This window comes from Meles meles, chromosome 3 (assembly GCF_922984935.1).
Source record: "Meles meles chromosome 3, mMelMel3.1 paternal haplotype, whole genome shotgun sequence".
In the NCBI taxonomy this organism is placed as follows: Eukaryota; Metazoa; Chordata; class Mammalia; order Carnivora; family Mustelidae; genus Meles; species Meles meles.
Genome location: NC_060068.1, coordinates 106,651,830 through 106,679,054, shown reverse-complemented (window position 1 = coordinate 106,679,054; position 27,225 = coordinate 106,651,830). Strand labels below are relative to the sequence as shown.

At 41.4% G+C, this 27,225-nt stretch overlaps 1 protein-coding gene across 5 annotated transcripts in view; it reads right to left on the bottom strand.

Annotated features, from left to right (window-relative positions):
• Window positions 1-27,225, bottom strand: part of SIL1 (SIL1 nucleotide exchange factor) — a 220,020-nt gene that overhangs the window by 68,905 nt on the left and 123,890 nt on the right. For all 5 annotated transcript variants that reach the window (XM_046000372.1, XM_046000371.1, XM_046000374.1 and 2 more), the window contains 4 exons: window positions 24,836-24,956; window positions 17,789-17,888; window positions 6,817-7,008; window positions 2,076-2,197 (listed from right to left, as the gene is read on the bottom strand). In XM_046000372.1, coding sequence (XP_045856328.1) covers window positions 2,076-2,197; window positions 6,817-7,008; window positions 17,789-17,888; window positions 24,836-24,956 — 535 coding nt within the window. The remainder of the gene's footprint in view (window positions 1-2,075; window positions 2,198-6,816; window positions 7,009-17,788; window positions 17,889-24,835; window positions 24,957-27,225) is intronic.

Here is a 27,225-nt window from a genome sequence, read left to right as displayed (position 1 = left end):
AAAACAGTGACATTTTCATGTTTAGGGAGTCCGCTTTTGGCTTCCAAAAGCTCTGGCGCCATACCATGCCGTCACTGTAACTGCCCTCCAGTGGGCCATCAAAAGCCCAGTTAGAATGTTTTGAGCTTGTCACCAAAACACTAAGTTGTGATATTTTATATTTATCTCTATTTAAATTTTAGTGATGCCACATAAATGTTAACATGGTCTTATGCTAATATAATCATGGATAAGTCTTAATAACACTACATACTGGCACACCCCTGGGTGAGTTATGGCCTGCTAAGCAAGCCTAATGCATGCTTCTCAAGTCACTTGGTTAGTCTCCTTTAAATAAGATGTGACATCAAAATGTTACAGTTTCCCCCAAGAAATGTGTTTCCAGAAGCAATGGCAAGGGACATGTAGGATAATTTGCTCTTCTTGAAAATGGAAAGAAGGTACTTGGGATTAGAGGAAAGAATTTCGTAAAAGAGTCTGGGGGGAGAGGTTAATAATGTTTGATTTAGTTATTCCATGATTTGAGAAATAAAAAGTGAGCTTCCATAAGTTCTCAAGTCTCTGAAGCCATAAGGATAAGACCCTGGACTTCAGTCTAGGACTGAAATCACAGCGACCTATGACAAACTTACAGATTCTCCACCCTTCCAGTAGCTGTACAGGCAAACATCTCCTTAGGCTTCCTGAGAGACTGCGTGTGGTAGGTGAGACCAAGGGAGGCAGAGTGCCCTGGAAGCCACAGCCTACACTGTCAAGAACACAACCACAGGATGACCAGGGCCTGAAGATCCAAGCAGGTTAGTGATAAGGGGCACGAAGGCCTGCAGAGTCCTCAGCCTCCCCAAGGAAAGATTCTTCCAGCCTTACCAGCTCTGCCCCTCAATTTACTGAGAAAAAACCCAGCAGCCTTTCACAGTGAGGAGGCACCAGTCTGAGATTCTGATTAAGTAACAATAAGCACGGATGAAAGACAAAGAAAATCTTTTCAAAACAAAGCCTACAGCGGTGCCTGGGTGGCTCAGTGGGTTAAGCCTCTGCCTTCGGCTCAGGTCATGATCTCAAGGTCCTGGGATCGAGCCCCGCATCGGGCTCTCTGCTCAGTGGAGAGCCTGCCTCCCCCCCTCTCTCTGCTGGGCTCTCTGCCTACTTGTGATCTCTCTCTCTGTGTCAAATAAATAAATAAAATCTTAAAAAAAAAAAAAAAGCCTACAATGGCAAAACTGTTTACAATAGCCTTTCTCCTGCAACATCGTAATCCCTGCACCCTAGCAGAGCAACTCCTCATAGCTACTACCCATGCCCTTACACGAAGAATCAGAATACTGACTGGTTCCCATTTTAGAAGCACAAATAGTCCTAAGAGCAGATTTTCAAAAATGAAAGGAACTATGGCTCCAATGGACCAACTACAGCTTGAAGACATCTTGACTTTTTTAGTATTATGATGTGGTACCCAAACATCTTTCTGTATCCACTCTTAAGAGATGCTGTATCCCCATTTCTCTTGCCTTATCACTCTTCTAGCGTAAGCCGGACTAACTAAAATTTAAACAAATCCCAACCCAAAGAGTACAAATACCTGACTGCATGTTGATTGGTACCACACAATAAGGAGAAGGCATATATTCCCCCCACAAAGCCCTTCTGGGTCAAGTTCAACATTTATTCATCACTAGATGTAGCTTCTAGATACATCTACTAGATATAGATTGCAAAAGGATCAACTCTTAGAGTTCATTCCCTTCCACTCAACCAGCTATGGGTGGTCTAACTTTTTATTAGCTCTGAATACAACAGAGAATGTGACCTAAAATTCATTATTATATGTCCATAAGATGAGAGGGAACACCGAGTCATACACGGTAACAACATGGTGAAAATGCTTATCTACTTAGAGTAAGGACAGAATCAAATTCTTACCTAGTTTCATTGGGATTACAGTGAAATGTGGATAGGGATATGCAAGACTTCAAGCGTAACCTTTCTCCAGGCCAATCAGGCCAAAAGTAAAGTTAGACGTCACCTAAAGGGCCCTAACAATCCTGGCCAATGCGATGTCCATCTGTGCTGCTCACCTGGAAAAGGCAGCTCCCAGCACAAATGCAGCATACTCCTTCACCAGGGGCTCTGTGCTGTTCAGCCCATTGATCACCACTTGAAGGCCACCAAAGGAAAGCAGGTCCTGTGCATTATCCATCTGCAACAAAGGCACGGCTTAGTATATACAGCCATCAAGCAAAGAAAAGCCCTTCTTATTTATTGCCTTTCTTTTGGTGAGTATTCAAAAAAACCCCTAAAAAGTCAAGTAAAAAGTAATGGTGGCCATTCTGACCAACTAGGAAAGATCTGTAGTAACAAATTAAATTCTTAAATTTGAGACTTCCGAATTCATCTAACATGATTGATGAGAACCTGCATGGGAAATGGCCGAAATGGCACCTAGCTTTTGCTTATGCCAAACATGTCCTGGAAAAATTCTATAACCATCATGAATCACAAAGCTTGCTCCTAACAAGCTGCTAACACAAAGATCTGGCATCATCAGGACTTCTAAATGGTGTCATGCTTCCGGTTCATGTCCAGTCCTAGTGTGGGGAATGGAAGCAGCAAACACTTAAAAAAAAGAAGTCCTCTCTCTTCCTCACTTCATACAATCTAAGGCTGACTGACTCTGTGGACATTCATGATAAAATTTGCACAGAATTCTCTATCTCAAAGGCAGTTCTCTAGGCCTGAGTTACTGGCTAGTGGCTATTATTGGAGAGTGCATAACATTCCCATAATCAAATAAAATTCTATCAAATGGCACTGGTCTGGGCTACCCTTTCAGGTCCAAAGCTCCAAGGACAGTCTAAAGTATTTCCCTTTTATTCTATAGGGTATCTCACTCCCCAGGCTTTCTTAGTTAGTATCCTGGAACAAGAAAACTCAACTTGTTCAGAAAGGTCACTGGATCCTATTTTCTCCATGTAGTACAACAGTCTCCCTTGGAAACACCTCTGTTGCTACAATGACTGCCTCTTGCCCACAGTCTGATCCCACTCTACGAATCATCAAGAAAATGTAGAAAGCTAGCCCAACACCGTGACTGCTATCCACCTTTTCCTCCAGATGCCTCTGTTTCCTACCTGACTGGGCCCTTCCAAACTAGACAAAGACTCTAACAGAGAAATTGAGTTTGAAGGACTTTGCCTCCGCCTGTTTCTGGGTAGACCTAGACTGTTTTCATCACTTATAAGATCATTTTTATATATTCTGATATAATCTCCACAAGAACAGGGTTTTTTTCTGCCTGTCCACTGTTACAGGCCCAGTGATTAGAACAGTGCTGAGCATATACTTAGGTGCTCAATAATAGACTTAGGTGAGTAAAAAAGGCAACCTGGGGTATCTGTGCCAACAAAATGGATGGGTCCTTGGTATCAGAAACCCGAAGAGAAGGCCAATCCAGGGTCCTGAAGTTTGGAGTCCTGAAGTTGGCCCTGCTATCAGGGCCCCCAAGTCAGGGCTGGGATTTTTCCATCTCAATCTGTCCTTATGAAGAGTTATTCCTGGACCATAGGCCAGCCAAATAGGGAGACTCAGAGCTTGGTGTTTGGCTGAGGTAAGTACAATAATACCTCATGAGCCTTCCTTTCTCACAGTTTTAAAATCTAAGAATTCACTGCCTCTTTTTGATCCCCTCCCCCAAGTTTTCTGGATAACAAAGCCATGGCTCAGAGTCCTGCCATGCAATGCCTGGGGTGGCTACTTATCGAAGGTGGTAGGAACTCCTAATGGAGTGGCTGCCAGTCTGACAGCCCCAAAGCAACACAAAGTCACAGAGGTTCTGTTGCAGATGTAGTTTATCTTCATTACTACAAAGACAATTCAGGGGATTATAAACTCTAACATTTATATAAGCCTCTCAACCTTTTCAATATGTTTTCTCACTTGTTATTTCACTGAAAACGAGGAAGAAAAGAGTCATGCTGCCCACTGTACACACAGAAGATCAAGCTCCAAAATCTGGGCCCTGCTCAGTATCACACAGAAGCCATGATCAGGGCCCAGGTCTGCAGCTCCACATTAAGGTCTAGGGCCACAGGTTTCCACAGGCTACCTTCAGGACGGGGTGAGACAGGTGGATAGAAACTCAAGGTAGAGGGAGGGAGTGTATGAGGAAGGACACAGTAGGAACTGTGCCAATACTCCAGAGGAAAAGAGAGAACCAGAGCACTGGCCAGATAATCAGACAACAGGAAATAGAGAAAGGGAGACATTGAGGAAAGGCAAACAGGTTGCCCTATGATATGTTGGGCAGACAGAAGCTGCACCTCATAAGTAACTCACAACCATTTTCTAAACCCACACGTAGGCTTTTTCATAAATCCTGTTTAATAATTCCAATATGGCAGGAGCATCTGAAGAGAGCAAGTTAAGCCTTACCAGAGAACTTGTTCTTGGTCTGACCTAGGACTGAGTTAGCTGATGTTGAAGAAACTGTTTACCCCACTTCATAATCCATGAAAGCAGAATAGGACGTCACCCTAGAGGTAACACTGCCAGATAACCACCAGACTTGCATGAAAAAAAAAAACATTTTGTCAGGGCCCTACTGGCCTCCTGTACACTCATTCCCCTCTAGGTATAATCAGCTCTCTGGTCATTTGGCCTTTCATGCTCAGCTAAAGGAAGAGTCTGTACAAACCTGATACCTAAAGATCCACCCAAGTATGTTAAATGAGAAAAAATAAAAGCTGCCAAGATCAGAGCAGGACTAAGTTGGCCAATAACCCCTAAGATCCTTAATCCTTTAAATATCTGTAACAGAAAAGCTGTTGGAATTCTTGTTTTTCACCCTGGAGAGAAACACAGGAAAGAGAACTCAGGCCCACTTTTTCTCTAAGAGGATCATAGACCTGCTATTTGAGTCCTGAGAAACAGTTAGGAGCAAAGGAAGAAGATGAAGAGGCCGCATCCTAATTCCTGCAGATACAGTATACACTCATCCTCTCTCACCACAAAGGCTGGCAAAATCCTAAAGAAAGAAAGAATGTCTTTTAGCCTAGTTTATAGAGAACAAGGACGCAGTCATGAGTGGGAGGATGTTGAAGATCTGTGTCTTGATGAGGATCTCAAACAAGCTTTTGATTATGATTACACAGTCTTCCTGGGCCACCATCGTCCCTAGTCTGAATTATGGCAATAGCTTTCTATCTGGTTTCTGTGCCCACACCCCCTGCCTCCAGTCTAATTCTCAACAAAGCAGGCAGAGGGATCCTTTAAAAGTAAGTCAGAGCAAGTTGTTTTTCTGCTCAACAGCCTTTAATAACGTCCACTTTCATATTCGTTTCCATGGCTGACAAGGCAGACCATGATCTTCCCTCATTATCTGACTGAGCTTCATCTATGTCCCTCTCTCATCTCCTGAGATGCTCCTTTCCAATACTGCCAATCCTTACCATGAACTACTTTTTATTTGCCCATAATATCTATCAACTTTAAACACAACACCCATAATTTACTTATTAGTTATGTTTATTATCTGTCTGCACTAGAAGCTAAGCTCCACAATTTTGTTCACAGATGTATTTTAAGTGCCTGAAATAGTTCTTGGGACTTAACAGGGATGCAATAAATTAATTTATTTAAACAAATGATTTCTCTTATTCCTTTCCTTAGATCTACCTAATAGATCTTTTTGAGCTTCATTCAAATGATTCCAGGATCCTAGGAGAGACAGAGTGACCAAAAGGTTAAGAGCACTGGTTAGGGTCAGACAAACCTTCTTGCAAATCCCAGCTCTACCACTCACTAACTGGGTAACCTTGGGCACTATCAGGTATGATCTGTGTCTTATTTGCCTCAGTGACAAAATGGAACTAGTAACAGCACCCACTCAGAAGGCAGCTGTGGAAGTCAAGAAATTGGTTTGTACAAAACACTGGAATAAGCGCCCTCTCTATAACAACACTCAATAAATATTAACTATTATAATTATGGCACAAGTGTGATCAGTCCTCTCCCTGCTGCAAACTCTCCAATGGGTCTTAAAATCAAGGATAAAATCATAAAGAGCACAATATTCCCAATTCCACCTCTCTGACTCTCTAACCTTCCCACTTTATCTATGCTATCGTATCCAGTATTTCCCAGGTCCTTAATCTCTCCAACTGCTTCTCAACCTCAAAATCTTTGCACATGCTGTTCCTCTGACTGTGGTACTCTGATTCAAGGGCTGGCAAACGTCTTCCAAAGGGTCTGACAGTAATGATTTGTGGCTTTGTGAACCACGGGGTTTCTGTCACAACCCTTCAACTCTTCACTGTAGCATAGAAACAGCCCAAAACAACAGAACAATACATAAAGAAATAGATGCAGCGGTGTCCCAGTAAAATTTTATCTACAAAAGCCTTCTTCAACACCTCTGACTAAGCTAAGTTCTCCTGTTATAAACTCCCACACTACTCTCTGGAGCCCTTATCACAATCTTAAGTTTAAACTTATTGTTAATTGTTCATTGTTCAATTGTTCATGATTTCATTGTTCCCTCTTCCAGACTGTAAGCTACATAAAACAGGGACCATAGCTGTTTCGCCCCTGCTGTGTAACAGGTACTGAAAAAATAATGGACATAACACAGCAAATGAAAAAGGTTGGCCCTTTCTTCTAGAATGGATCTTATTACAGTAGCTTTGGCCTAGCTTAAAAATACTAGATGCCCTGAGAGAGGAGTAAAGATGTTGGTGCTATTTTCCTAGGATTTAGGGCAGGGAGGTTTGCTGTTGAAGATGTTACTTAAAAGTCAGATTTATGGACAGAGAAATACGATACCTGATGGACATAATATTCAAGATCAAAGAGTGCAGCAATCTTCTCTTCTAGGCTGGAGCTGGAACTATTGAACTTGTTGATTAGCCGTACCATGATCTGCATGTCAGTCTCAATGATAACATTCAGCTCCTCAAAGTCCTTCTTCAGCTCCTCGATGGGGCGAAAGAGTCGTTTAACCTTGGCCTGCCTTGCCTAAGAGAAAATTGAAGCAAAGGGGTTAAGTAGATCAACTGGGGACATCTCCCCGAGACAGCTGCTATCTACCATGGATGTCCATTCTCAAAGAACTGCTGCTCCCGAATTCAAAACCTTCTTTCATCTGTACTATCAAAAAATCCTCCCACAGGAATACCTCATTTTTATTGAACTTCACTTTGCCACACTTAGAGATGTTAGGTTGTGGCAACCTGCATTTAGCTACTCTATCAGCATCATTTTTTTCCAACAGCATTTGCTCACTCTGTGTGTCTGTGTCACACTTTGGTAGTTCTTGCAATATTTCGAGCATTTTCATTATTATATTTGTGTTTTATTTAAGGACTTTTTTTTAATTTGTTGAGAAGAGAGCCAGAGAGCACAGAAGGAGAGGGAGAAGGAGAAGAGACTCCTGCTGAGCAGAGAGCCTGACATGGGACCTGATCCTAGAACCCTGGGATCATGACCTGAGCCGAAGGCAGACCCTAACTGACTGAGCCACCCAAACGCTCCTCATTATATTTGTTATGGTGATCTATGATCGGTGGTATTTGATATTACTATTGTAGTTGTTTTGGGTGCCACAAACCACACCCATATAAAACACTGAACTTAACTGATAAATGTTTTGTGTATTCTGACTGCTCATTGGTAGGCAATTCCCCCATTGCTCTCCTTCTTCTTGGGTCTGGTCTATTTCCTAAGACACAATGATTTTGAAATTAGGCCAATTAATAACCCCATAATGGCCTCTTAAGTATTCAAGTGAAAGAAGAGTTTCATGTCTCATTTTAAATCAAAAGCTAAGAAATGACTAGTCTTAGTGAGGATGGCATTCAAAAGCTGAGATAACCAAAAGACAGGTCTCTTGTGCCAGTTAGCCAAGTTGTGAATGCAAAGAGTTCCTGACGGAAACTGAAACGCTATTCCAGTGGACACACAAATTGTAAGAAAGCAATACAGTAGTATTTCTGACATGGAGAAAGTTTTAGTGGTCTGGATAAAAGATCAAACCAGCCACAATAAGTCCTTAAACCAAAGCCTAATCCAGAGGTCTTAAAAATCTTGTTAATTTGGGGCACCTGGGTGGCTCAGTGGGTTAAAGCCTCTGCCTTCGGCTCAGGTCATGATCCCAGGGTCCTGGGATCGAGCCCCGCATCGGGCTCTCTGCTCAGCGGGGAGCCTGCTTCCTCCTCTCTCTCTGCCTGCCTCTCTGCCTACTTGTGATCTCTGTCAAATAAATAAATAAAACCTTTAAAAAAAAATCTTGTTAATTCTATGAAAGCAGAAAGAGGTGAGGAGCTTGCAGAAGAACGTTTGAAACTAGCAGAGGTTGGCTCATGAGGTTTCAGAAAACAAGCCATCTCCATAACAGAAAAGTGCTAGGTGAAGCAGCAAGTGCTGATACAGAAGACGCAGCAAGTTATCTGGAAGATCTAGCTAATCCATGAGGGTGACTAGACTCAGCAATAGGTTTTCAATGAAGACAAAGTACACTTCTACTGGAGGAAGATGCCATCTAGGACCTACGTAGCTACAGAGAAGTCAATGCCCGGCTTCAAAGCACACGCTGATTTTCTTGGTAAGGGCTAATGCAACTGCTGACTTTGGGTTGAAATCAATGTTTATTTAGTACTCCAAAAATCCTAGGGCCCATAAAAATTAAGCTAAATGTACTTGGCCTGTCCTCTATAAATGGAACAACAAAGCCTGGATGACAGCTTGACTATTTACAGCATGAAATGAAACATAACTGAATATGTTAAGACCAACACCGAGAACTGGCAGAAAAAAAAAACAACAAAAAACCTCCTTTTAAAATTATTACTTCTTACGGACATGGCACCTGGTCACCCAAGAGCTCTGAGGGAAATGTAAGCCGAGATTAATATTGTTTTCATGCTTGCTAATGTAACATCTATTCTGCAGCCCATGGATCAAGGAGTTATTTAGACTTTCAAGTCTTAATTATAATAATAAGAAAATGTATTTTATAAGGCTACAGTTGCCACAGATAGTGTTTCCTTTAATGGATTTGGGCAAAGTATTCCCCATTCTAGATCTCATTAAGAACATAACAGGAAGAAACTATCAACATGAACAGGAGTTTAGAAGAAGTTGATTCTAGCACTCATGGATGACTGTGACAAGTTCAAGTCTTCAGTGGGGGAAATAAGTGCAGATGTGGTAGAAGTATCAAGAGAATTAGAAGTGGAGCCTGAGGATGTGACTGAACTGTTGCAACATGATAAAACTTTAATGAATGAAAAGTTGCTTCTTATGGATGAGCAAAGAAAGTAGTTTCCTGAAATGGAATCTACTCCTGTTGAACATGTTGTGAAGACTGCTGAAATGACAAGAAAGGATTTAAAATACTACAGAAACTCATTTGATAAAGTAGTCAATAGGTTTGAAAGAGCTGGCTCCCATTTTAAGAGAAGTTCTACGGTGGGATAATATTATCAAACCGCATCACATGCTACAGAGAAACTGTTCAGGAAATTGTTCGATGTGGCAAACGTCACTGCTGTCTTATTTTAAGAAATCACCACAGCTACACTAATGTTCAGCGATCACCACCCTCATCAGTCAATGCCATTAGCATTGAGACGAGACCCTCCACAAGCAGAAGGATTACAATTCACTATAAGCTCGAGGTGTTTAGCATTTTTTAGCAATAAAGTTCTTTTTTAAAATTAGCATACAATGTATTATTTGTTTCAGGGGTACAGGTCTGTGAATCATCAGTCTTACACAATTCACAGCACTCACCATAGCACATACTCTCCCCAGTGTCCATAACCCAGCCACCCTGTTCCTTCCCATCCATCCCCCAGTAGCCCTCAGTTTGTTTCCTAAGATTAAGAGTCTCTTACGGTGTGTCTCCCTCCCTGGTTCCATCGTTTCATTTTTCCCTCCCTTCTCCCCATGAACCCCCACCCTGACTCTCAAATTCCTTGTATTAGAGAGATCATATGATAATTATCTTTCTCTGACTGACTTAGCAATAAAGTACTTTTTGAATTAAGGCATGCATATTGTTTTTTAGACATAATGCTATTGCACATTTAGTAGACTGCGGTACAGAGTAACCATAACTCACACATGCACTGAAACCAAAAAATTAATCTGACTTGATCTATTGCAGTGGTCTAGAACCAAACCCATACTGTCATAATGTAAGGCATACCCATACCTTCTAAGATGCCCACAGAACAGAACCCTCTGCCCCAAAAACACACTCAAGATTTTCCAAGGTTCACTTATTCTAGTCTGACTTCTAATGTTCAAGAAGAATGGAAAGTCTTCTTGCTGCCATCACTGAAGTCAGGGGAAGCAATGCAAGCTCACTTTCAATCTCTAACCTCAGTTGAAAAGGCTGAGGGCTAAGGTGGAGTAATCGGCACATTGGTTCTGTATCTTCAACAATCATTTAATATCTTTGCTCTGCCCTGCCCAATCCAGCAACATTTTAGGGAAACCCGGATGGAGGAAACTATGGGTAAAGAGCTGTCAGAGTGGGAGCAATTTGCTGATGAAAATTAAATCACTGTCATTACTGTCGATCTAACTACAGGTGTACAATTTGTTCAACTGTCTGAAGTGGCTAAATTACTGTATGTACTATACTCAAGTCTCAATTTTCTCTCAATCCTTCCCCACCCCACACACATACAAAAATTTAAAAAACGAAATTATGCTGGAGGTGAATAAAAGACTTTAATTAGATATTTTATACATGTGACACTTCCATTTTCTTGCCAATGTTAGAGGACAGTGCTTATAAATAGAGTCCAGAAGATCACAGTGGTTTATGTCTCTATCTTCCCAGAAAAATTAAAAGGCACGAATATTTATAAAAAGTAGAATGATGAGCAGCTGTCAGCTCCAGACTGCTCATCTATTACCTATGGATTTTCTCCCCAGTTACAAGTACCGAAATGAATCAGCCTTTCTTAAAAAAGACCAAGCTCCTAGCAGAGTAATCACATCTATGGGATGTCACATCCTGCTCTTCAGAGTAAAACAACAGTGAAATGCTCCCCCTACATCCAGCTAAAGGACTCTGGATGGCCGCCAAAGGCAGGGCAAAAAGGTCTGGGGAAGTTGAGTCACTGCCTAGCATTGTGGGATGAAAGGCAAGTGAGCACCTCCATTTCACGTAAGTGATGTATACGTGGCCCTCAGGAAGAGGGCCTCTTTTAAGGAAAAAAAATCACAAAACCTTTTTATTTTGCAATAATTATAAACTCCCAGAAAGTTACAAAAATAATACAGTGAATACCATGTACCCTTGGTTCAGCTTTCCTCAATGGCAGCATCTTACATAACAGTATACTAACAAAACCAAGAAAATGACAAAGGTATAATACTGTTAACCAGACTACAAGCCTTACTCAGATTTTATCAGCTTTTACATGTGCACATTTGCACATATATGCGTGTACATTATTCTATACAATTTTATCCTATATATATATATTCATGCATCCGCCAGAACAATCAGGCTACCAAACTACACCACCACCACCAAACAACTCCACTGTGCTACCCCCCTCTATAGCTACATGTCACCCTCCCTCCCAACCCTGTGCCCTGGCAATCACTACTTTGTTCTCCATCTAATTCTGGCATTTAGACAATATTATAAAGATGGAATCACAAAGTCTGTAATCTTTGGAGATAGTATTTTTATATGAACATAAAGCACTTGAGATCTATCCAAGTTACCACACACATCAACGGTTCATTTATTTTTAATGCTGAGTAGTACTACATTATACAGATGTACAGTTTGCTTAACCATTCACCTGTTGAATATTTGAGTTGTTTCCAGGTGTCGACTATTATGAACAAAATCACATAAATATTTGTATAAGGGTTTTTATATAAATTCAAGTTCTTATTTCTTTGGGATAAATGCCCACAAGTATGACTGCTGGGTCATACGATACACGTTTGGTTTTATAAGAAACCACCTATTTTCCACAGTGACTTACATTTTACATACTCACTAACAATGTATGAAACACCCAATTTCTCCATATCCTCACTAGTATTTAGCATTATCACTTTTGTTTTAGGTATTTTAATAGATGTATAGTGATAACTCATTGTGGACTTAATTTGCATTTCTCCAAAGGCTAAAGACATCTTTTCATGTGTTTATCTGCCATTCACAAATCATCTTTGGTGAATTATCCATTTGTTCATTTCCTTTCCCTGTTTTCTAAATTTGTTGTCCGTTTTTACTGTTGAGCTTTCAGAGTTCTTTATATTCTAGATTCAAGTCTTTAATCAGATAGTCTTTGCTTTGCACAGATCTTATACGCACCAAGTTCAAATACTATAGTTTCAATAACACCATACTCCCAACACTACACAAATTTCAGTTACCACAAATTTCATTTAACTGTAATTGCATGAAGTACAAACTCTGTTGCTGGCTCTTCAGTCCACAACTCACTAATGTAACATAAATGCTGCTGCTGATGAGCAGCTGATCATACCACTTCTTTCTAACCCTGACAGGTCACTGCAAATTAGTTCATACACAGAGGCATAGTGTAGTTGTAGTTGTAGTTGTAGGACTTCCTCATCCTCCAATGACAAACCCACATAACATTTCATAAAAATGGGTATGCAAAAGAAAGAAGTGGCCAAGAAAGAAGAATGTGCAACAACGAAACTAACAGTGGTAACTCTGAAAGTGAAACTCGTATGGAATGTATATGGAGCTACAGAAGAGGCCACAATTTTTGCTTCAATTATCAGTCTTTTTCTTTTTCATTTTTTAAGATTTTATGTATTTTTTTTGAGAGAGAGAGAGAGAGACAGTGACAGAGGGAACACAAGCAAAGGGAGTGGGAGAGGGGGAGAACAGACTTCCCACGGAGCATGGAGCCCGATGAAGGGCTTGATTCCAGGACCCTGGGATCATGACCTGAGCCGAAGGCAGACGCTTAATGACTGCCACCCAGGCGCCCCCAAACATTATTTTTCAAACGGAAGAAAATGACAGTCTATTCTTTCTCCCCTTATTTTCATTCATTTTATTGTTCTTTTCTTCTTCCTGATGATTCCAAGTTTTGTTCTACTGTTACTTCATTTTTATTTGGAGAATATTCTTTAGTCTTTCTTCTAGGTACATCGGCTAGTGACAAATTTTTTCAATTTTCTTTTGTGTAAGAATGTCTTGATTTTGGGGTGTCTGGGTGGCTCAGTGGGTTAAGCCTCTGCCTTTAGCTCAGGTCATGATCTCAGGGTCCTGGGATTGAGGCCCACATCGGGCTCTCTGCTCAGCAGGGAGCCTGCTTCTCCCTCTCTTTCTGCCTGCCTCTCTGCCTACTTGTGATCTGTCAAATAAATAAATAAAACCTTAAGAAAAAAAAAAGAACGTCTTGATTTCTCTTTCACTTGTGAAGGATATTTTCATTGGCTATAGAATTCTGAGTGAACAGTTTTTTCAGGACTTGAAAATATTGTGCTACATACTCTGGTCTTGGTAGTTTCAAATGAAAAATGTACTGCCAATCATTATACCGTAAGCTAGTATTTTTTTTTTCTGACTAGCTGTTTTCAATATTTTTTCTGTATTTAATTTTCAGGAGGTTGACTGAAGAGCCATGGTGCTGATTTCTCTGAGTTTATCCTACTGAAAATTCAGTTTCATCAATCTATTTGTTTATGCTCTTCATCATATTTGGGGATTTTTCCATCTTTATTTCTTAGTTTATTTTTTCATTATTTTTCAGTACTCTCTCCTCTCCTAAGACTCCAATGACAGAAATGTTAGATCCTTCCTTGTAATCACACAGGTCCCTAAGTCTCTGTTCATTTTTTTTCCTATTTTAATCATTTCTGTCTTCAAGTTTATTGGTTCTTCTCTTTCCTATTCTGCTACTGAGCCCTAGTCAGTGATTTTTGAACACTTTCAATTGTATTTTTTCAGTTCTAAAAATTTCATTTGGTTCTTTTTTCTATCATCTGCTTCTTTCCTAAGGTTGTCATTTGTTTCAAGAGTGTTCAGAATCATTTGTTGAATGATTTTTTTTTTTAAGATTTTATTTATTTGACAGAGAGAGATCACAAGTAGATAGAGAGGCAAGTAGAGAGAGAGAGAGAGAGAGAGGGAAGCAGGCTCCCCGCCGAGCAGAGAGCCCGATGCGGGACTCGATCCCAGGACCCCGAGATCATGACCCGAGCCGAAGGCAGTGGCCCAACCCACTGAGCCACCCAGGCGCCCCTGTTGAATGATTTTTGTAACTGCTTTAAAATCTTTTTTAGGAAATTCAAACTTCTGTATCATCCCACTGTTGCCATCTATTAACTGTTTTGCTAGTTCAAGGTTTGTTTGTTTGTTTGTTTTTTGTATTCTGGACATTTTGGGTATTAGTTTTAAGATTTCTCTAACTTACTGAATCTTCCTTTCAGGCAAGCAGTTAAAATGTTTACATTTGGGGCACCTAGGTGGCTCAGTCAGTTAAGCGGCTGCCTTCAGCTCAGGTCATGATGCCAGAATCCTGGGACTGAGCCCCGCATTGGGCTCCCTGCTCAACGGGAAGCCTGCTTCTCCCTCTCCCACTACCCGTGCTGTGTTCTCTCTCTCAGTGTGTCCCTGTCAAATAAATAAATAAAATCTTAAAAAAAAATTTTTTTTTAAATGTTTACATTTAATACGCTGGTTCTATCCTTCTTATATGGCTGCGACTCTAAGACAATTTAGTTTCCGGACCCTATGCAGCATTATTTTGGTCTGTTTCCTTTATAACCTGCCAAAAGCACATCTAGAAACCTGGGAGTATTCCACACTGTGTTTCAGTTATCAAATCTTCTGCTCTGTTAATTCTGGTCAGTTTCTCACGTGGCCAGAGAATATGGCCAAGGCTTCATTTGTGAAATCCCTTTCTCCAGCTCCCTGTCTCTAAAACCCTACCACCATTCTCTAGTTAGGAGGAAGAACATCACCTGCCACCACATTGGGACAGAAATCCTTCCTTGGCCTCTTTACCACCGTGCTGGGGAAACGGAAACACTGCTTCACTGATGCTGGTATGAGGGTGGAAGTTCAGGCTCCTCACTTACCCTCACTGACAACGTCCCAAAGTGGGGAGCAAAATGATGCCTCACACTATCTCAGTGCCAAGTAGAAGGTAGGAATATAGATTCTCCATTCACTATCACCCATTCCCCCCCAAATCCCACCAACACACACAATGGCATCACCTCTGCTCCAAGTGGAAAATCACCTTGGTAGTGTAAGGCAGGGGAAGACATTCAAATATCCTACTTGGCCTCTACCGATACCACCCCAACAGGAGAAGCAGCCTGCTACCCCCATGTAGAGGGTAGAAAACCAGGCTCTTTGCTTCCTCCTCTCTCTCTGCCTGCCTCTCTGCCTGCTTGTGATTTCTGTCAGATAAATAAAATATTTAAAAAAAAAAAACAAAACAAACAAGCAAAAAAAAAAACCAGTCTCTGCACTTGGTGTCTACTGGTACCACACCAGCAGAGGAAACAGAGAATAGTCTCCCACCACTGGGCAGAGGGTAGAAATTCCAGCTCTCTGTTCAAGGCTCACTGATGCCACCTTGGTTAAGGCAGCAGAATACTGCATCACATCCTATCATTGCCATACATAGAGGGTAGAAGTTCAGCCTACCCACTTGGCTTCTGGTGATAAAACTTTGGTGTAGGAATGAGGGTGCAGCTTGCTACCACCAAGTAGGAGGTGGAAATCCAAGTTTCCCATTCAACTTCTACTGGTACAAATGTGGGGTGGGAGATTTCCATCATCTCTGGCTAAACTAGGACAGATACTGTCAAAAAGAACATAGCAATGAGCCCCTGATCCACATCTCTAACCATTCATCAGTCAATGGACATCTGGCCTCTTTCCAATAATTTGGCTATTGTTAATAACGCTGCTTAAACATTGGGGAGGCATGTATCCCTTCAAATCAGTATTTTTGTATCCTTTCAGTAAATACCTAGTACTGCAATTCCTGGATCATAAGGTAGGTCTATTTTTAACTTTTTGAGACATCTCCATACTATTTTCCAGACTGGCTGCACCAGTTTGCATTTCCATTAACAGTTTAAGAGGGTTCCCCTTTCTCTGCATTCTCACCAACACTCGTTTCCCGAGTTGTTTATTTTAGCCATTCTGACAGCTATGAGGTTAAAAAATATTTTCTTAATATTCATACTTTTCTATACGAACTTAACTATGGGAAAGAACACCACTAAAAGAGAACAAAGAGAAGAGATGGGGTAGAGTGGGTCTACCACCCACAGAGAAGACATGAATCAGGGGCTCACTGCTATGTTCCCATCGGGCCCACGTGCAGCCCAGCGGGAACGATAAGTGAGAATGAGTCCAACCCCTGGCCGTAGGAACATCAGTCTCCGTTCTAAGCACCTAGGCACATGCCTCTCTCCTCTGCTGACCTCTGCTTCACCAGGTAAGAGGATTTGATTTTCCCCACCTTCCTAACTGGTGGTATGATGAAATTTTATCTTTCACCTTCCTACAACCACTGCTGCTTCCACTGCCATCCTGCTACTCATCTTCTCATACCATATACACTCTCCATACTGGGAGACGTGACTTCACTAAGATGAGGAAAGACATGTAGGACATGGTCTGCATATTAACACATCCTAATTAGGTCCTTCTTGACACCAAAACCAAAAAACAAAACAACAAAAGGCTCATTTGTCTCAGAAATACTTAGCTCTAAACGATCTGAGGAACCTAAGACTCCTTCCACTTAACACACAAGCTGTCAAGAACCTGAAGCTGCCCCTCCAAGATACTGCCCGGATTCTGGGGCACTGGCAGAGAGACAAAGCAAAAGAGGACTGTGAGGAGGATAAGAGGGAGAACTTAGAAAGCTCTCTAAAGTAGCCATCAGAGGAGCTTCTTTCAAGGACAGGACTCAAATGCAACTGTAAAAAAATGATATGGGAGCAGAGCTTGGGCTGTTCAGTCAGTTAAGCATCTGCCTTGGGCTCAGGTCACGATCCCAGGGTCCGGGGCTCAAGTCCCACATCGGGCTCCCTGCTAAGCAAAAAGCCTATTTCTCCCCTTGCTTATGCTCTCTCTCTCTGCCAAATTAAAAATAAACACACACACACACACACACACATATTTTTTTTTTAATGATGTGGGACATTTCTCTGGCTATCACGTGAGTTCATGATCCATCTCAAGTTTAAGATTAGGCTGCATTTCTGCCTTTTTGTCCTTCTCATTCCCTTAGTTTGTACACAGATTTAGAACTGGAGGAAACCTCAGCCATCCTCTTGTTCTACCCCTGTGCTGTACATTTAGGAACATGAACCCTGGAACAGGGAATACATTTGCTACATGTTCAAAGGACATGGACAAGGATCAAGGCTTCCTTCCCAGCCTAGCTCCTCTGTTCTTTAAGCTTGTGTCTAATCCAAGTGAAAGTGAGATTTGTGTTTTAATCTCTACTTCCCTTACTCTTGTCTGTAAAAATGAAGAGTATGATTATCTCTGCTTTGTGCCTCAATTTCCCCAAACATATAATGCAAAGTTAGATCCTAAACAATGAAATGCTCCCAGCATTGGCATATTTTTTTTAAACTTGTCTATAAAGGATTACTTATTTGGCATTAACTACCCTTTGAATTATTTTACAGTACTATTATCATAACCCCATGTATATTTTAACAGCTTCAGGCAGAAGTGATTCCCTTCAAGGCTGTCCAGTAGGCTTACTAACTCCCTGGAAAGAGTATCACACACCTTGTCTTCCTTTGAACTCTCCACTTCTGCCCCCTCCTTGAATTTTGCCAGAGCACTCTTGAGGTCCTGAGATGTGTAGGTGTTAGTGCTGATGTCCAGTCTGTCCAAAGAGAAGGTTAGAGTCAGGAAGGAGGCACCATCTTTCCCAAGGAAAAAACACCCCCCACCACCACCACAGGGGCTGCCACTCCAAAACAAGGTAAGCCAGGCCGGCTCTAACTCAGAGTGCACCACTCTAGCTTTGCCTTTGGTCAGCCACAAGCCAACAGGTAGTCTTACCTTGAAGCTAGAGGAGAAAATACACAGTTGAAGATGGGGTCATTTCATGAAAGAGGAGGAAATGCCATGGGGCAGAGAGAGGCCTACCATGGAGAGAGAGCTCTCAGCCAGTTACACAGGCAGAATTATGTCTGGAATGTCAGTGTGATGCTGTTCTGGCAGCATGTGACAGGCAGGACCCCCTGGAGGATAGTGGGCACAAAGGGTATGGTAAGCACCCTATTTATATTCTTCTAGTAATGGGACCAATGGGGACATGAGCACCGCCCTATATGGGCCTGGCTGATTTCACAAGGTAATCTTTCTTCACAAAAAAAGGCTGGATAAAATCACACCTTTAAAACCAACTCCTGGGAGCACCTGGGTGTCTCAGTGGGTTAAAGCCTCAGCTTTCGGCTCAGGTCATGATCTCAGGGTCCTGGGATCGCATCAGTCTCTCTGCTCAGCAGGGGGCCTGCTTCTACCTCTCTCTCTGCCTGCCTCTCTGCCTACTTGTGATCTCTCTGTCAAATAAATAAATAAATAAATCTTTAAAAAGATAAAAATTAAAAAAAAAAAACAAAACCAACTCCTGGGCACAGAGAAAATGCAGGAGGTCCGTGTCAATCTGACCAAGGAATAAGTTTGAGTTATTGAGGATTAGACACAAAGCCAACCATCTTCCAAAGTCAGCCTCTGAGAAGAGGGAGGAAAGAAACAAATGTGGATGTCATCTCAAGAACTTGGCGAAAACTCAAGTGGCATCTTCTCAAAGCCCCCTGGAGCTGATCCAAGCCCTGACTGTTCTTCTTGAGAGAAGGCATTCATGGGATGGGGTGGGTCTTGCCACCAATGGTGATTTCTGATCAGTGAACAGAGAGGTAAGACTAAGAGTAACATAGACAAAGGAAGTATGGAATGTGGTCTGTGCTTGACAAGACTATCCAGCTCTGGGCAGGGGAAGGGGGTGACAGGGTGGTTTAAGGATAGCCCAGGAGATATATACAGGTGGGGAAGGAAGGGGCTAATGGGCTGCTCTGGGCAAGACAAGCATATCAGTCTAAAAGTCAAGATGTCAGCAGGCCTTAGTGCCTATGAGAGGAACATGCTCTTAGGGCTTTGCTCATTTAGTCTTTGATTCATCCTAGAAACCCCTTAGAGTCCTGAGAAAAATGCTTCTCTTCTCTAAACCTCAATCTTCATAAACTAATTAATAATAGCTAATCACTCCCATTTACTGAATACTTAACCTGTGTTAAGTCTGTGTTTTAAACTGTGTCAGTCACTGTTTTAATCCTTTAAAAGTATTATTTCAGGGTGCCTGGGTGGCTCGGTGGGTTAAAGCCTCTGCCTTCAGCTCAGGTCATGATCCCAGGGTCCTGGGATCTAGCCCCGCATCGGGCTCTCTGCTCAGCAGGGAGCCTGCTTCCTCCTCTCTCTCTCTCTGCCTGCCTCTCTGTCTACTTCTGATCTGTCAAATAAATAAATAAATAAATAAAATCTTAAAAAAAAAAAAGGTATTATTTCATTCAACTGATTACCACAATCCTACGAGGTAGGGAAGATGACCCCTCTTTCAGAAGAGCATCACCCAGTGACAGCAGCATGAGGATGCCACTGCCCTGCCCCTTATCCCTAAGACAGAGGTAAGTATTTGGGGGCACAGCCTGAAAGGATTACCCCCTCCCTCCTCTAAGACTTGGTCGGAAGAAATCCCATCATGCTAATAGCTCTGTTCACCGCCTTAAGTGCCACTCTTCCAGGCCACTTGCCATCATCCATTCTCAGCCCAACCTACACACACATACAAGTGTGCACACGTGTGACTGCACACACAGACATCAAATCATCTTCAGCTGGTATGCCCACTTCATTCTTCACTCAGAAAAATAGATGCTATCATCAAGAACGCCTTCATATTCCACTCATCACCTCTATACACCAACCTGCACCAAATATACACTGTCTGCTTTCCCCTCTACAGCAAAGGGTAACAGTGTCCCTGCTCCTATTAAACGTACGTTCCAGATTCCACTTCCCTTTTCAAAAGCTTTAACTCCCATAATTATACTGCTCCCTCTTATCTGAATCTTCATTTTCTCTCTCTGGCTGGATTATTCCTTTGAATATACCAACACTCTTTTTTTTTTTTAAGATTTATTTATTCATTTGACAGACAGATCACAAGTAGGCAGCGAAGCAGGCAGAGAGGGAGGAGGAAGCAGGCTCCCTGCTGAGCAGAGAGCCCGATGTGGGGCTTGATCCCAGGATACTGGGATCCCAGTATCCTGGGATCATGACCTGAGCCGAAGGCAGAGGCTTTAACCCACTGAGCCACCCAGGCGCCCCAATATACCAACACTCTTTTGACTCCAGGGGCTCTAATTATCATGCCATTCCCCTTCTCCTCTTCAGAGTAAAACTTTGTAACACATTGTCTTCACTCACTATTCTCATCTTCATGACTTCTACCTACACTGCCATTTGCTCTAATCCGGATTCAGTTCCCACAGCCTATGAAAACTTCTCATCAAAATTACTAAAGTAATTGACGACCAGATCCCATGACTCTTCACTCATGTCAAGCTCCTCAACCACTATATAGCATTTACAAGTTCACCCCCACCTTGTTGAAATACCCTCCTTCCTAGCTTCTTGTTACTACATTCTACTGCTGCTTCCCCTTCCTTCCTCCTTCTCTCTTTTCTTGGTTCCTCATCTCCTACTGAACCCTATATACTTGATTACTTTGGAGTTCAATCCTGAACAACCTTCTCTATTTCCATATTCTCCACTAGTTCTTTTAAAATACCTGTCAGGCTGGGCACCTGGGTGGCTCAGTTGGTTAAGCATCTGCCTTCAACTCAGGTCATGATCTCGGGGTCCTGAGATCAAGCCCCATGTCAGGGTCCCTACTCAGCAGGGAGTCTGCTTCTCCCTCTTCCTCTGCCCCTCCTCAACCCACTGCTCATGCTCTCTGTCTCTCAAAAAATAAAATCTTTAAAAAAAAATTAATTAAGATAAAATAAAATATCTGTCAGGCAATGATGCCCAAATTTGTATCTTTGACCAATCCTCTCCCCTGAGTACCAGCCAGACTGTGATACAACTACCTGATGTATCATGGATCTCAAATATTCATCAGGCACCTCAAACTTACTACATGTAAAACATAGGTCTTGATATTTCTCCCCATCAATCTGCTCCTTTCTCAATCTTTTCTATTTCAATAAATGGCACTTCTAAGAACCTACTTGTGTTAAATCCCAAAATGAGGCTTTATCTCAAATATCTCCCCACTACCTTCCTTCAATCCCTAAATCTTTATAAGCAAGTCCCGCTGGCACCACCTCCAAATTAAACCTCCACACCCAACCACTCTCCATCATGACATTCTGGACTAAGCCACCATTATAACTTACCTGATCTACTGAAATGACACCCTAATTGTTTCTCTGTGCTTCTTCTTTCGTCCATCCTCAATCTACTCTCCATACACACAGCAACTAGACTGAATTTGCTAAACTACATCATATTCGACTACTCTCCCACCCTAAATCCTCCACTGGCTTTCCATTACAATTCTACTTAAACGAAGACTGCTCAACATGCACCTCCAAACTTCACATGATCCGGCCCCTCAGGCCACTGTCCAAAACCATCTATTATGCTTCTTTCTTCTCCTACTCTCTAGTCACCCTGGTCATTTTCCTATTTCCCAAACTTGATGGAGTCTCTTCCTTGACAAAGCTGGAGATTCTTCTTTTTCCCTCTGCCTGAGATGCTCTAAACTTAACTCTGTAAAATTAACTCTTTGCATGACTAAATCCCAGTCATTTTTCAGGTCTCATTTTAAATATCACCTGAATGAGGCCTTCCAAAACCATCCTATTTAAAGTGGACTTCCCTCGGGACTGATTACCTTGCTTCCCTACTTTCTACCACTATCTGTAATTATTCTCTTGCATTTTTATTTTTCTGCTTTTCTGCCTGCCAGCCTCTCTAACACTGGCATCCTGTTTCATTTACTACTGTATCTCCAGTACATGGAACATATGCACTCAATAGGTCTTTTGTGAAATTAATGAATGGAGCAAGGAAATGGCTCTGTCTTTGGCCCACTCCCTTAATCACAATGCTGTATTCTACTATGTTAAATGCTCAACTCAAGATGGGAAAACCTGATTGTACACTGTCCTTCATCCCTCTGAACCAAAGACAGTGATTCAAAGAAGATGGTTGTTCCAGGGCAAAAAAGACCAATACAATGTTGGGATGTTGACAGGGATATGAACTAAAACCAGTGGAGATGACAATGCCTAAGACATATATAGCAAGAGAAAACCCAACTGCTAGGAACCAAATATACACTGAAGGCAGTGCCAGGAGAGGCCTCTGAAACAAGTCAGAGTCAGATGTCTTATCCCAGATTTTAGAGCCCAGAGTCATTACAGCTCTAGTTAGCAGTGTGGTTAGTCATATATCCAGCAGAACTGGTGGACAGGCTGCCATGGATGCTAAAAGGACAGGCTGCCATTGCATGCTAAATGGACCGTACTCATCTCTCCTTAGCCAGTGGTTCTAAACTCTGTGATCATCAACCTCTTTGACAATCTGATAGAAAGCTGTGGGCCTTGTCTTCTTGTCCCCTGAACAGAATGAGCAGATAAGCAAACTACTCTAAAAATTGTGGAAATGAGCCCTGCCCTTTGGCCACCGTTCCCATTCTGGTACTGAAGAGTCAGGAAGACAATTTTAAGTAGAATTGGAGGAGCCCAAGATGAGGTCCACAGCAGAAGGAAGAAGTCACCATCAGAGGTGGCCAGAGATTCACTGAGTTTACAGCAGTGAAACCCACACCACTTTGTCCATGAGTTGGGTTGCTGTTTAGACAGGTTTGCCACTACTAATAAATGCAGAAATGGAAGAGGATATGTCCAGTATACCCTGGAAGCTATTCCAGACCAGAACCCTCAGAAACATTCTGAAGGAGAAAAGTAAAGAAGCAGAAATAGAACAGGCATCTCTCTCTTATGGTGTGCCTATTACAGACCACACGAATAATTTTGATTTCTAGCCTAAAAAGATAAAAGCAACTGACAAAGCATTTACCAATCTTACTGAAGATCTATGGTCAGGTACTGGAAAAAGAACTTTCCACGGTACTAAAATCAACAAATTCCAAGTTAATCAAGCTCCTAATTTGATATTCTTAAACCAAGAATAAAATAAACTTTTTATTTAGAAAATAGGACTTGGCACAGAGGTGATAAAAGACCTCCTGACATACTCTGAGACACTGATATATGTGTGCATATACGTGTGTGCTAGGGATGGAGGGAGCTTGGGAGGGGTTACAACAATGAAATTTTATTCTTTCTTCGATGGCTGTGAGAAATTAATCATCATATGGCCTCCAGGTATAAACCTGTCAAGAGAGATGGGGGAAGATAAAGATCCTCCCCAGTTGGGAGTGACTGCGTGGAGGACAAATATCTCCTTATCACAATATATAATCAAATTTTCTAACAGTAAAAAACACCCACCTCTGAGCAGGCTGCTCTGTGGGGTTGTGGGTGCCATAGGACTGAAGGTGCATATGAACAGGCTGAATAACCTTTCGTGGAGTACATCAAGGAAATGACTCAGGTAAGAATGGGGTCTCACCATTAACTTCTGGCTCTTATCTAACTGCAGAATACGGTTGAAATAACGAAAATTCAAGGACTGAGTAACACCAACCCAGCTCAATCCATTATTGACTGCCAATACTTGCATGCATTTAGAACAGGGGCATCAACTCTTTGTTATGACCACATAATATTTTAGGTTTTATGGGCCTTATGGTAATCATCCCAACCAACTCAACTCTGCCAGCTAATAGGAAGGTGGCCACAAACCATACATAAACGAATGAGCATAACTGTGTTCCAATAAAACTTTATTTATGGACACTGAAATCTCTAAGAGCTATGAAATATTCTTTTGCTATTTTCCAACCATTAAAAAATGTTAAAAACAACTTAGCTGTGGGCTGCACAAAAACAAGCAGCAGTCCCAGTATGGCCCACAGCCCATAATTTGCTGGTCCCTGTGTTAGAAACCTCATGATTGGTATTTACGACCTTTTAAATTGCCCAAATCTAGCAGCCCCTGCAAACCCCATGCCTCTTCCTCCCTCAAATAAAAAAGAACTTGCAAGTAATACTTACTAATTCAAGGCAAAGAATAGAAAAATAGACAAATTGCCCAAAATCAAATACTCTAAACTGGTTATTAAAAAATAAAGCAATCTCTTACCATTGGAGAACTTTTATCCTGCAAGAAAGCCTGTTTAATATGGACTAACAAGAGGAAAAGTTAGTCTGAATTAAAGACTTTAAAATGCAATTTTATTGTTCACCAAGGAAGTATTACTGCAAAGCAGAAGGCCTAACAGGCCTGTTTTAATGAATAGATGACTCATCTGTAATCAGCACATTAATTGTTGGGATTCAAATGGGTGCTCTTAAAGTACTGGGAAAAATAGCTTCATTTTTAAAGCAGGTTAAGCATTCCCCCTACAGCCCTTTCTAAAGTATCAATTTGCTTTGCAAACCAATTCTTTCCGTAGATTCTACAAGTAAACTTCCACAAAACATTGACAGATTTATCACAAATTCTAGACTACTAAACTTCAAATTTTTGAAAAAGCCGCAGGAATTTAGGTAAGAAACATTAATTGTCATTACTTTCAGTATTACAAAATCAATGCTGTCAACCTCCCAGTCCCTAGGGTCATCACTGTACCTTCTGCCTTTTTTCAACCCTTTCAAATTACTTCGGAACTTGTCCTCTTCTTGAAGTTTCACTTCTCTTGCCCCAGTCTGGAGATTCAGCCGCACATGGGATCCTGCAGGGACAGCCTGCCCTAAAAGCCAAGAAGAAAGAGGGCTCATGAGGTAGACAGTCCTCAAAGAGACACTGCAATGGAATGTTTGGCTAACAAGCCAACAGAATTTATTAATTCGTGAGGACCAGATTTTCCTGTGTTCCACTGCCTGAATCCATCCATCTCTCTAACACACACACATACCTTGCACATATTTTCTCCTTTTGCTAATACATATCAAATTAAGGGAATGAGGCAGATGGGCAAGGGCATCTGCACTTCAATCAAGAGACCAATAACTCCAGTTAGAACCTGCATCTTTAAGCTTTCTGTTTTCTTTAAACTGAGCTATAATAAGCCTTTCTGTTAATGTGCAGGTGAAGAGTAAATATCCACTCACCCTTAAGGACGTGGCTACATCACTGCACCCTTCATGACATGCTTCTTGCCCCTCCCCAAAAGTCCCAGACAGCCCCAGTGAGCTTGCCATTCCACCAAACTGAGACCTCACCACCTTCTTCTATTCATCATCAGGCTCCTTCTGTGAGGCTCTCTCCCTGATGAGCACAGGGACTATATCTCTTCCTATTTTATTTCCCAAGCCCCCAGACCAGGATGTGATTGGAAGGTAAGAGGACAGAGCAAGCCAAGGAGGCAGGGAATGGAATCAACAGAAACTAGAAACTAAAAACCTATGCCCACCCATCTCAGAAGAGACAATCCACTAACTGAAAAAACAAGTAAGGTAAATGGATGGGCTATTCATACACAGTGTATAAAATTACTCAAAGACAGCTGAAAAGCAGGGGAAGACACTACAAAAAAAGAACTACAGGCCGGTATCTCTGATGAACTCAGATGCAAAGATTCTCCACAAAATATTAGCGAACTAAATCCAACAATACATTAAGAAAGTCATTTACCATGATCCAGTGAGATTTATTCCTTGGGTGCACAGGTGGTTCATTTGCATATCAATGAACGTGACAGGTCAGATGGACAAGAGAAAGCATAAAAACTCATTTCAAGAGATGCAGAAAAGGTATATGGCAAAATACAATATCCATTCACGATAAAAACCCTCAACAAATCAGATCTAGAGGAAACATACCTTAATATAATAAAGGCCATCTATGAAAAACCCACAGGTAACATCATTTTCAATGCGAAAAAACTGAGAGCTTGCCCCCTAAGAAACAAGACAAGAACATCCACTCCTGCCACTTTTATTCAACAGAGTATTGAAGTCCTAGCCACAGCAATCAGACAAGAAGAAGAAATAAAAGGCATCCAAATCAGTAAAGAATTAAAACTTCCACAATTTGCAGATGACATGATACTATATGTAGAAAATCTTAAGTTCACTAAAAAATTACTAGACCTGATAAATGAGTTTAGTCAAGTCACAGGATACAAAATCAATATACAGAAATTTGATGCATTTCTATACACTAATAATGAAGTTCAGAAAGAGAAATTAAGAAAACAATCTCATTTATGATTGTACCAAAAATAATAAGATACTTAAGAATATAACTAAACAAACAGATGAAAGACTCATACTCTGAAAACTATAATACTGATGAAAGATGTCAAAGAAGGGACCCCTGGGTGGTTTAGTCAGTTAAGCATCTGCTTTTGACTCAGGTCATGATTCCAGGGTCCTGGGATCAAGTCCCACAACAGACTCTACTTTGCAGGGAGCCAGCTTCTCCCTCCGCTTGCTGCTCTCCCTGTTTGTGCACACTCTCTCTCTCTGACAGATGGATAGACAGACAGACAGACAGACAGATAGATAGATAGATAAGACATAAACAAATGGAAAGATTCATTCCATGCTCATGGATTGGAAGAACAAATATTGTTACAATGTCCATACTACTCAAATCTACATATTTAATGTAATCCCTAAAAAACCACAAAAAGCATTTTTCACAGAGCTAGAGCAAATAATTTGTGTGGCAACACAAAGACCCCGAATACCCAAAGCAATTTTGAAAAAGAAGTAAACTGGAAGTATAACAATACCAGATTTGAAGATATACTACAAAGCTGCAGTAATTAAAACAGTATGGTACTGGTACAAAAATGGACACAGAGATTAATAGAATAGTGTCCAGATAAACCCACAACTATATGGTCAAGTAATGTATGACAAAGGAGGCAAAAATATACAGTGGCAAAAAGACAGTCTCTTCAACAAATGGCATTGGGAAAACTGGACCACCTTCTTACCCTATGCACAAAAATAAACATAAAATAAATTAAGAACCTAAATGTGAGAACTGAAACCATAAAAATCCTAGAG